Below are 12028 nucleotides of genomic sequence, written 5' to 3'. Positions count from 1 at the left end.
CCATCAGGCGCCCAGTTTAGGAAAAAGAGGAAAGAAGAGGAGGAGAAACGCTCAAAAGACAAAGATTTGCAGCGATGTCATCTCTTTATGAGTATAATATTATGCATGCAATGAAATAGGCTAGTATAACACTTATGTTGTTAGCCTATGTTGCTATGTTGCTTGCTATGCTATTACACATAGGGCGACACTATTTCGTTTTCTGTCCAACCAGCTTACATAACATTGGATATCATTTCACACAGTTTCATCATGATAATGTGTGTAGCCTGCAGCAAAACGATTACCACCTAACTAGCACATTATGGATTTGGTTAAGTTTCATTGAGGTGACATCATAAAGATTTTCGGTGATGGTATTGACTAGGTCCTGAGCTCATTAAGGGGAATTTCCAATGCTGTTGGCTAACTTAAAAGACGTCTATTATGCTGATATTTTGTGATATATTTAATATTTTGAGGTGTCTTATCCCTATAATTAGCCAAGGAGGTTGTATGGTTCATTTGGTTCCTATTCTGAAAGTTTGATCAATTGTGCATAATGTATTTAGGGTGTCGGGGTGTCAGACTCATATACTGTATTTAATGCAAATTCAGGGACACTTCTGACATTTTTTGGAGCACCCTCTGGCACTGGCCAGGATGAGGAGCCATCCACCTCCTCAGCCACACAGGCCTCTTCAAAAATGATCTCAGAGAATCAGGATGAGGAGCCATCCACCTCCTCAGCCACACAGGCCTCTTCAGAAATGATCTCAGAGAATCAGGATGAGGAGCCATCCACCTCCTCAGCCACACAGGTGTCTTCACAAATGTTGTCTGAGCCTGAGGATGAGGAAGACCCATTTAATGACCCAACTAATGCCCATGTGCTCTCCGTTAGAAATGCCTGTAGCAGTATCCCCACCAAATCCTGCTGCTGAGGATGAACCACTGTCTACAGACCCTGCTGACTGGCCTTCGGTTCTGACCGACAGAATTCGGACACAACCAGTTTGCAGATGACCAAGTGAGGTACCACCTAACTTTGTTTTCCCAAGGAATGAGAGTGACGGAAGAAGTTGCCACCACCAGTATTTCAGGAAGACCTTGGTGAGTGGTGAACAAATATCCCTAGAAGTTGATTGGTGTATTCTGAAAGAAACAACAGCCTCTTCTGCTTCTGCTGCAAACTCTTTTCTAAGAAGACAATGTATTTAGAAAACTCAAGGACTGACAGACATGCAAGTTCTTTGCTGACTTCGCACGACAGCAGTCCAGAACTCCAAAACTGCATGAAAACAAGGAAAGAACTGTCAATGAGGATCAAAAACTGGGAAGCAATTGATAAACATGAGATGGCACTTATGGAGCTTGAGAGGACAAGATGTAGAGAGGTGTTGACACATCTGACTGTTATTGTGCAGTCTCTCGCAGTTAGAAATCTGGCACTAATGGGACACACAGAAACACTGTACTCTCCATCAAATGGACATTTCCTCAAAGAGGTTGAATCCCTCTATCCCTCATTCCCTTCCTCCCCCCATCCCTCCCTTCTGCCTAACTCTGGGGCCCACCTCACCTGTTTGCATCTCTCCAAGGTCCTGTTTCAGGGGATCAATAAAAAAGAGAATTTGGAAAAAATATCTTGTGTTCCCTTCTGGGATTAACACCAATACTAACCTCTGAGTCTGTCTCAAGGTCCTATTGACCCAGTCAACTGAGACCCCCTACTCTGTCACCATCAGCGTGTCTGTCTGCTGACCTGACATGACAGGGGCATGCTAGTCTCTTTTAATGGAGGTACTTTGTATTTACTGTCCCCTACGTATTTGGACAATTTGATCCAATCATGAAAGAGCACCTTAACCCTGTCCAAAAAGGGACCTCGAGTCACACCACCAGCTACCTTGACCACCAAATACAGAATGAACTCACTGAGTTGTTGAGCAGCAAGATCATTTAAATAAAATTGAGTGACATCAAGCTGGCAAAATTCTTAAGGGTGTCATAAGTATTTGGACAAATTAACTTATAGGTATATAACATTTAGTCAATAGTTTAGTATTTGGTCCCATATTCCTAGCATGCAATGAATACATCAAGCTTGTGACTACATAATTGTTGGATGTATGTGCAGTTTGCTGTGGTCGTGTTTCGGATTATGTTGTGCCCAATAGAAATGAATTGTAAATAATGTAGTGTCATTTTGGAGTCACTTTAATCTGTAACTTTCTCACTCATCATTATTCATTATTCATTCATGATGGTCCATAATCATGGTAGCATCCACATGAATGTAGAAGTGTTCAGAAACATATTCTAGTCTTATTTACAATAAAAGTGACTCCAAAATGACACAATACATTATTAACCATTGATTTCTATTGGGGCACAACATAACCCGAAACACAACCAAAACAAACTGCAAATGCATCCAACACATTTGTAGAGTCACAAGCTTGATGTGGTCATTGTGTGCTAGGAATCTGGGATTAAAATACTAAACTTTTGACTAAAGTTAATACCAAGTGAATTTGTCAAAATAATTATACACCTTCAAATGGGGGGACTAGACACATAAAGTGCATTGATTTCTAAATGGTACAACAGGTATGTATGAAAATACCCTCAAATAAAAGGTGCCATTCTGTACTGTTGCCTCATATTAAACGTTTGATCTCAAATCCAAAATGGTGGAGGACAGAGCCAAATTCAAAGTTTCAGCTTCACTGTCCAAATAAATACGTAGGGGGACAGTAAATACAAACTACCTCCATTAAAAGAGACTAGCATGCCCCTGTCATGTCAGGTCAGCAGACAGACACGCTGATGGTGACAGAGTAGGGGTCTCAGTTGACTGGGTCAATAGGACCTTGAGACAGACTCAGAGGTTAGTATTGGTGTTAATCCCAGAGGGGAACTGAAGATATTTTTTCCAATTTCTCTTTTTTATTGATCGCCTGAAACAGGACCTTGGAGAGATGCAAACAGGTGAGGTGGGCCACAGAGTTAGGCAGAAGGGAGGGATGGGGGGAGGAATGGAATGAGGGATAGAGGGATTCAACTTTGAACGTTTTCAAACTAATCTCACAGCCAGAAAAGTACACACTCAAGCTGTTTCAAAGTTCTTTATTCAACATACTAGACATTCCCCAGAGGGCTGTGCATTTGAGAGAGAGAGCGAAACAGAGTGAGAGTGTGTGTACTTGTTTTCCTTCCTTATCAGGACCCCAACGTCCTAATAATTCACTTGAATGGCCTGACAAGGTAGGAAAACAATAAATAGTTTGAAAAGTCTGGACTTATTTCATGTCCTGAATTTGTTAAAATGCTATTTTAAGCTTAAGGGTTAGATTTAGTGTTTTGGGGTTAAGGTTAGGTTTGTAGTATGTCTGTTTATGGGGGTGTTTACCCTGAATTGCACTGGCCCATTGTAATTCTAAGGTTAGGTTTCGGGTTAGGGCTTTTGGGGTTAAGGTTGGGTTAAAGTTAGGGTTAGGTTAAGGGTTAGGGAAAATAGGATTTTTAATGGTCAACATTTTTTACTCCCCACAAAATCCTGAATTTTCACAAAAATAAAGCTGTGTGTGTGTATGTGTGTGTGTATGTGGCGGCAGGGTAGCCTAGTGGTTAGAGCGTTGGACTAGTAATCAAAAGGTTGCAAGTTCGAATCCCTGAGCTGACAAGGTACAAATCTGTCGTTCTGCCCCTGAACAGGCAGTTAACCCACTGTTCCTAAGCCGTCATTGAAAATAAGAATTTGTTCTTAACTGACTTGCCTAGTAAAATAAAGGTAAAAAATAAATAAAATAAAAATGTGTTTCTTTGAGGATGTACTAAAAAAAGGAACGTCCTCTCATTGTCTACTGTGTTTATTTTCAGCAAACTTAACATGTGGAAATATTTGAATGAACATAAAAAGATTCAACAACTGAGACATAAACTGAACAAGTTCCACAGACATGTGACTAACATAAATTGAATAATATGTCCCTGATCAAAGGGGGGGTCAAATCAAAAGTAACAGTCAGTATCTGGTGTGGCCACCAGCTGCATTAAGTATTGCAATGCATCTCCTCCTCATGGACTGCACCAGATTTGCCAGTTCTTGCTGTGAGATGTGGCACCTGCAAGTTCCCAGACATTTCTGGGGGGAATGGCCCTAGCCCTCACCCTCTGATCCAACAGGTCCCAGACATGCTCAATGGGATTGAGATCCGGGCTCTTCACTGGCCATGGCAGAACACTGACATTCCTGTCTTGCAGGAAATCATGCACAGAACGAGCAGTATTGTCATGCTGGAGGGTCATGTCACGATGAGCCTGCAGGAAGGGTACCACATGAGGGAGGAGGATGTCTTCTCTGTAACGCACAGCATTGAGATTGCCTGCAATGACAACAAGCTCAGTCCGATGATGCTGTGACACACCACCCCAGACCATGACAGACCCTACACCTCCAAATCGATCCCGCTCCAGAGTACAGGCCTTGAGGTAATGCTCATTCCTTCGACAATAAACGCAAATCCGACCATCACCCCTGGTGAGACAAAACCATGACTCATCAGTGAAGAGCACTTTTTGCCAGTCCTGTCTGGTCCAGTGACGGTGAATTTGTCACCATAGGCGACGTTGTTGCTGGTGATGTCTGGTGAGGACCTGCCTTACAACAGGCCTACAAGCCCTCAGTCCAGCCTCTCTCAGCCTATTGTGGACAGTCTGAGCTCTGATGTAGGGATTGTGCATTCCTGGTGTAACTCGGGCAGTTGTTGTTGCCATCCTGTCCCACAGGTGTGATGTTCAGATGTACTGATCCTGTGCAGGTGTTGTTACACGTGGTCTGCGACTGTGAGGGCGAGCACCTGTCTGTCCTGTCTCCCTGTAGCCTAAGACATGTTCACGCAGATGAGCAGGGACCCTGGGCATCTTTTTTTGGGGTGTTTTTAAGAGTCAGTAGAAAGGCCTCTTTAGTGTCCTAAGTTTTCATAACTGTGACCTTAATTGCCTACCGTCTGTAAGCTGTTAGTGTTTTAACGACCGTTCCACAGGTGCATGTTCATCAATTGTTTATGGTTCATTGAACAAGCATGGGAAATAGTGTTTAAACCCTTTACAATGAAGATGTGAAGTTATTTGGATTTTTACGAATGATCTTTGAATGACAGGGTCCTGAAAAAGGGACAAGTTTATATGCTTATGTGAACTGGTGTGGATGTCTAAAGGATTCACTATTTATCACACATTTCACCTTTCAATCAATTTCTCCTGTGAGTTTTCCATAAAGAGCCTTAATCTCCCAGAAGAAGATTTAACAGTACATGTCCTTATTGCCTTCCACATTTGTTCTTGAAATGGGATTTAAAATGTCAAGGAAGCTATGTCAGTAATACTATAAGTAGAATTTTTCATAATCCTTCAGACTTGGAATCCATGAGAATGTTTACAGAGTGCTTTATTTGTGAAACAACCTGAAAATGGCTTCCACAATCCCAATTCTCTTCGGGTAATTGCTGTTTACAAATGCATTTGGATTGGGGGCAGTCTTGGTGTTGACATTTAACATTTTCTGGGTTGTGTCTACAAATGTATATTTAACCAAAAGTTTCAACATCGAACATTTTGAACTTCTATCCCTGTTTTAACATTGTGTGTTTCAGCTACAATCTTCGGCGTTGTACCATTGGATTCACCTATTCCTTCGACGTCCGTAGATACCAACCAAGTCTGTGTGATTAATGGGGGATGAGCGAAACCGGTGTTTGTGAGACAAGGGTGGATCCCGAAGAGGCCCGGGTCTTTTAATAAAAACGTCTGTAGAGTCTGAATGGTTTAAGCTACAAACTACTAAAAGCTTTCTATGAACATCGGAGACTCCCACGAACACACACATTGCTCACAAGCAACACAAGAGTTGTTAGAAGGTAAGGGCTTAATCTAGGGCATCCCAGGACATAGTGTCTATAATACTGTAATAAGCTTGCAGTCACAAACTCCAAACTCCACACAGTTGAAACGGACTAGTTGAATATTCATTTCCCACCGAGGAAACAATTTCTGTACTTACAGTATTTATCTAAATTCATTTGTATCTGTTTTTGGATTTGGCGGACCTTATTGGTTTTTATTATGATAAAATAATCAACGTCAATAAACGCATGAATGCAACTGTTTATGTCAAATTGTTCTAAATGTTTCCCTGCTTTTCCTAAAAAGAAAATGCTAAAACACTTAACTGTGAGGATAAATATAAATACATAAGATTATATGCAGATGAGTCAGATAAATGAAAAACCGAGTTTTGCTGCACTCTGGGTTGAGCTGGCTCAGTGCTCAGCACTATAGCAGTTGTTGACATATTGTTCAACTTCAACAGACCTTTTATGGCATGAGCCATTTCAATCAATACACACTCCACAGCTCTCTAAATGCAGTGGATATTGTTGTCGTTTAGAGGATGCACTCGAAATACCCGGGCTAAGAAGTGTACGAAACCAGACGGCTCTACTGTAGATTAAATGGGCTGAAGAAGAGAACGAACAAACAATCGTTACGGGAGATTTTGGTTCCATTTTCATCACTTACAGTAACATATTATAAAACATCCTGTTTACCCAAATAATCTTATACAGTATATAACCACCAGCTGTAATGTAAAGTCTCCTGGTTGGTGTGAATACATTGGCCTGCTGCTGTTTTTGGAATTTGAAGCAAATCCCTTTTATCAGCTTATATGAGCCGTGACTCCCTCCGCTATTTCTCCCTCTCTCTTCTCATTTAAATAGCTCAGAAATCATCAAATCCCCTCAGCCGTAGACCATTTCTTCCAAAGTACATTTAATTTTCACACACATAAGCGGTGTATCAGACCGTACTTGACACCCAAAATGAAAGTGCTGAGGAAGCATAACATTGTCTAATTACAATTTCAAAATGACATATTTCCAAGAATTACCCATTTCCACTGTTACTAACCCACGCATTGTATCGTGAAAATATATATCCTTAGAAAAATAAGAAATAACCTTCATATGACAACACGAAACAATATAAAACAATTCGGTCCCAGGTCATAGGTCACGGTTCAGAGGGCATGTGTTCTGTACTGTACCTGCCAGGCGGAGGGATCCAGAGTTGTAGATGGCCTCGTCACGCAGCTCCCTCACATACACTGTTACCCCAGAGACAGCGTCTGGCCACACTCCGTCTGACACGCGCACCTGAAACTCGTAGCTGCCTGGGGGAGTGTTCTCCTTAATGATCAGGAATCCCGTCCGCTTGTTCAGGAGGAAGTAACTGAGGAGGCATAAAAAAAACAGATCAGCAACGTCAGTTCTTCATATATCACATGTAAAATGAGCAGCCTGTGGTGGATTTGTCGATGGATTTGGTGATACACCATTGTGAATGAATACTGGGCTGACATAAAAGAGAAGACATTACTGAGAGTCTTTGGGAACCAGAGAGAGGAGATTAAGACACAAAGATTCAAAACAGCAGAATTAAAGAAGGAATAGATAAAAGACAGCAGAAAGAGAGAGGATATAACAAGAGAAAAGAGGAAAGTATGGGGGAGGAGAGAGTTAGAGAGGGAGGGAGGGAGGGAGGAAGAGAGGAAAGGATAGAGGAAAGAAGGGGAGGGGGAGGGGAAGGGGAGATTATAAAAGAGAAAAGATTTTTAAAAAGATGAGAGGAAGCATCTCCTTGTGGTCCACAACCTCATACTTCTTTTGTAATTGAGCTCATTCAAGTTTAATTACACTGGGAATCAAAGCAAGATCCCAGGCACATCAAATAGCGAAGGAGACATTGAGATGAGCTGGTTAATCATCTTCAAATCCAACCGTGTTTTATATGAAGTGTCAAAATTAGTAAACTGGACTCCAACCATTTCCCTATTGAGTAATGCAGAGGTTTCTCTACTCGAGTGAAGATGAGACATGCTCGATGAAATATTAACTCTTCAACAACATACTGTAGCTATGTGTGTTGAAAGAACAGATTCTCTGGGAGGAAAGCTACAGTCAATCTGAGTTCATGTATGTGAGTGCAGTGCAGGTGGCAGTGGTAGTCGTCATGCTTCTGGATGTGAGGCCGTCAAGGTGTCACATGGTATGATGTGTCCTGAACACCACTGTAGCTGCTGAGCCTTCACAGAGATCTCAAGGCAACCGTCTCAAAAACACCCTGTCGCTCAGGGTTCCTCTGCTCTGCTCGTCTCACACCTTCGTCGCAGGTGCAGGTCCACAGCATCAATGACAGAGATGCTGTCGGGAGACATCACTCTCAAGGTTTTATGGGGAGTTGAGAGAGGGGGACGGAGGGAGGGAAAGAGAGAAATACAGAGGAAGAGAGCTAGAGATGTCTTACTTGGGCACATGTCCCTCAAAGGCATAGGTCTTGTTGTCCCAATCATCAGGATCCGGGGCGTAGACCTTCCCCAGGACAGTGGTCGGCATCCTCCCTGTCGGCAAAGAACATTGATTCTCTCAAGGGTGTGTGTCTCTGTGTGTGTGTCATGAAGGGGTCAAAAAGAGCACTGTTCACATGGATATTAAAGTATTCTAAAAACAGCAGGCTGCATATGAATGCTTGTAGAGAGAGAAAGGCCATCATAATTACCGCAAGGCAACAAGAAAATGTGTCTGAAAGAAACTAGTCAACACATACTACCAGTAGCTTTCCATTGCACTTTAACAAGAGGAACATGATGTATTGACTCATTTTGTGAAAGGAGAGGAATACACCTGGAATAGATAGTCAACCCTGAAGAGGAGAAAAGAGACTCAGCTATACCTAATTGCTCGCTCCTACAGCGGCTCCTACAAAAGGCGCCAGAACAACAAGAGAGACATGGCTTCTTTTCATAAACTCCCGGTTGTAGCAAAACCTTCAAGCCTTGGAAAAGGTCAGACTGAGGGTCAAACGATTTGCTCCTCATTCATATATTGCTTTGTGAATTTGTTCTCTCATTGCTGTGCTATTCATGAATTCATGCATTATAGTGTATTGATGATGGCAGTGATCTCACCTCTGTGACTGTTGACAAAGATCTCCTTCTCTCCTGCCTGGTGAGCATGGTCGTTCTCGTCTCCTATGGTGATGGTCAGAGTGTTAGTGACCGTCTTGGGTGGATGGCCGCTGTCACTCATGATGATCTGCAGGTGGAACTCTTTCTGCCTCTCCCGGTCGAAGGCCCTCAGGGCTGTGATGGTGGCCGTGCCGTTTCCGTTATCCTGCAGGTAGAAGTCGTTGCTGTGGTTTAGCTCTAAGGGAAGGCTGAAGTAGAATGGAGATCCGTTCTCCGCTGAGTCTCGGTCTACGGCCCGCAGCAGTGTGGAGGTCTGGTTGAGTCTGACCAGCTGGGGACCAGCGACGTTCTCCCACACCACTGGGGTGTACACTGCCTCAAACTCTGGCCCGTTGTCGTTGACGTCCAGCAGAGTCAGCTGAATGACGGTGCTGCCCGTCAAGGCCGGAGAGCCGTGGTCAGTAGCCAGGATGACCAGGTGGTGCTGTGCTGCTGTCTCTCTGTCCAGAGCGCTGGTCACAGTGACTAGACCAGACTGGTCTACAGAGAACTGGCCCAGAATGTCTGACTCCTGGAGGATTTTGTAGGTGATCTCCTTGTTTTGGCCTGAGTCAGAGTCGCTGGCCGTCAGCCTGGCCACACTGCTGCCCACAGGCACGTCCTCGGCCAGGGGCGCCGGCGGCTGGGAGAGTGCGATGAAGATGGGTGTGTGGTCGTTACAGTCCTCTACCTCTATGATACAGTGGATGAAGCTTGAGAAGTCCAGGTCTTCGACCTTCAGGGTGAGGTTGAAGCGCTGCTCACTTGTCCTCTCGTAGTCCAGCCTCTTCTTCAGTCTCAGGGTGCCACGTTGCTCCTGCCGGTGGCTCACCATGGAGAACTTCTGCTCCGGGTCTCCTGCCACCACACTGAAGGTAAGCTGAGCGTTCTCTCCCGTGTCCCAGTCCTCAGCAGACATCTCCAGCACCACCGCGTTGGGCTCACTGCTCTCAGGAACCCTGGCCAAGCAGGACCGCTCTGTGAACCTGGGGGCGTGGTCATTCACGTCTGTCACCCTGATGGTGGCGGTACCCGTGCCCATCATGCCACCCCCGTCCCTGGCCTCCACCACCAGCAGGTAGGCCTCTGCCTGCTCCCGGTCCAGGCCACTCATTGCCACCGAGATGGTGCCCGTGGACGGGTTAATGCTGAACATGTCAGAGCCACTGCCACCTGTACCCGTATCACCCACAATCCTATAGGAGAGCACGGCGTTCTGGCCCACGGCCGAGTCGTCCAGGTCGGTGGCCGTCATCTCCATAACAGAGGTGCCGGGGGCAGAGTTCTCCGGCACGTTACCGTGACAATCGGGGGCGCAGGTGAAGACGGGCGCGTTGTCGTTGATGTCCCACACGTTGATGATGATGTCAGTGAATCCGGTCAGACCCTCGCCGCCCTCATCTGTGGCCAGGACCACAAACCTCCACACGGCCCGCTCCTCCCGGTTCAGAGTCCTCTGAGCGTAGATCTTCCCCGTCACCTCATCAATAATGAACTCGCTCTCGGCTCCCTGGCCATGGAGGGAGTACCGCAGGGCCTCCTGGTCAGCATCCTTATCTGGGTCAGTAGCAGTTACCTACAACATCAAAGGGAATGTGCTCGGTGAAGCTTTTTAATCTGCAGCGCGCCAACTTTCTTTAATGGAGTTCAGCACTGTTTAATTATTGAAGCTTGCTGACTTGGTGTCATCCATCAGGTTGGTTGAAGTGTTAACTTCACACCTACCTGCTCTGCACAGTGATCAACTCTAGTTTATCGGCTATGTGCACAACTTTCACTCTCCTGACCTCAGCCCCAATCAATCCCCAGGCAGAGCAACATGTTTAAATCTACCATGAGAATTGCAGAGCGTCAGGTTTTGTAGGTGAAATGAAACCAATGAGCTACCATGCAGTGGTGGGGGAAAAACTGCTAGTGGGCTAAAGCTTCTACCAGACGTCCCATCCGAAGAATCTTATAAAACAGGGATGGAATGAAAAACAGCATGATGTCATCTCATGCAATTCAGTCATAAAGGCTTTGGGTAATAAGAGTGTCTTGTAACCTCCTGGCGCACAATGACTCACACTCTGAATGACAGAACTGTGTGACCTTGGGACTCTAAGGTTCTATTATTCTGAGATAATTAGCTGGAATAATTGTTATCTTGTTTTCTTCAATTCGGGTATGCAGTAGGTACAGAATATTTTACAAAACGAAGGCTATGCCCGTAACTCAGTTTTGACAAAAATGCCGATCGATCGAACGTTATAATTTTAAGCTCTTCAGATGCTGATGGAAAAGCATTCAAATGATTACGGAGAGAAAATGTGAAATACACATCAAAACCTCAGTCTTTCCCATTGACAGATAGTGTTGTATAACATGGTTGAGTTGGTGACAAAACACTCTCCTGAGATTGTAGACATCTGATACTGTACATACATACTATTCTCCCTCATTTTCTACTAACACACGTGTGATGACTTAAGAGATCATTTGTGCTGCTGTCAAAATAACTGCTGTCATAATAACGTGACAAATACAGATTACTGCTGGACTCAATGAGTGTTTCAAACATACCTGAAGCACGAACACAGGCGATCCATCCAGCTCTTCAGTCACAGAGCCGTAGTACTCGTTGACCGTGAACACTGGCGCCTCGTCGTTCTTGTTGACCACGTTGACCATCACATCCGCATAGTCCTCCCACTTCCCGTCCGACGCCAGCACCAGCAGCTTGTAGCCCTTGTTCCGCTCGTAGTCCAGAGGCTGAGCGATGAAGATGGTGCCCACCTCTGGTTCCACGTCAAAAACCCCGCCAGTGTTGCCAGACGTGATCTGGTAACGGAGCTTAGCATTGGCGCCTAAACAGAACAATGTGGTGACCGAGATATATGTAGTAAGCAGAGTGGGCCACCATGAGCGTCACATACACACCATTTAACATATATAGGTAACATTTTCAGGAATTGAACTTTCGGTTTTTCAAATGAAATC

At 44.6% G+C, this 12028-nt stretch overlaps 1 protein-coding gene across 1 annotated transcript in view; it reads right to left on the bottom strand.

Annotated features, from left to right (window-relative positions):
* LOC115112107 (neural-cadherin-like) overlaps window positions 1-12028 on the bottom strand; it is a 218643-nt gene that overhangs the window by 72400 nt on the left and 134215 nt on the right. Inside the window, 4 exon segments of the mRNA XM_065011153.1 lie at window positions 7091-7275; window positions 8350-8443; window positions 9011-10625; window positions 11612-11895. Of these exon segments, the coding sequence (XP_064867225.1) occupies window positions 7091-7275; window positions 8350-8443; window positions 9011-10625; window positions 11612-11895 (2178 nt within the window).

The sequence above is a fragment of the Oncorhynchus nerka genome, linkage group LG27 (genome assembly GCF_034236695.1).
Source record: "Oncorhynchus nerka isolate Pitt River linkage group LG27, Oner_Uvic_2.0, whole genome shotgun sequence".
Lineage (NCBI taxonomy): Eukaryota > Metazoa > Chordata > Actinopteri > Salmoniformes > Salmonidae > Oncorhynchus > Oncorhynchus nerka.
The sequence above is the reverse complement of the archived record's forward strand: the minus strand, read 5'-3'. Positions and strand labels throughout refer to the sequence as shown.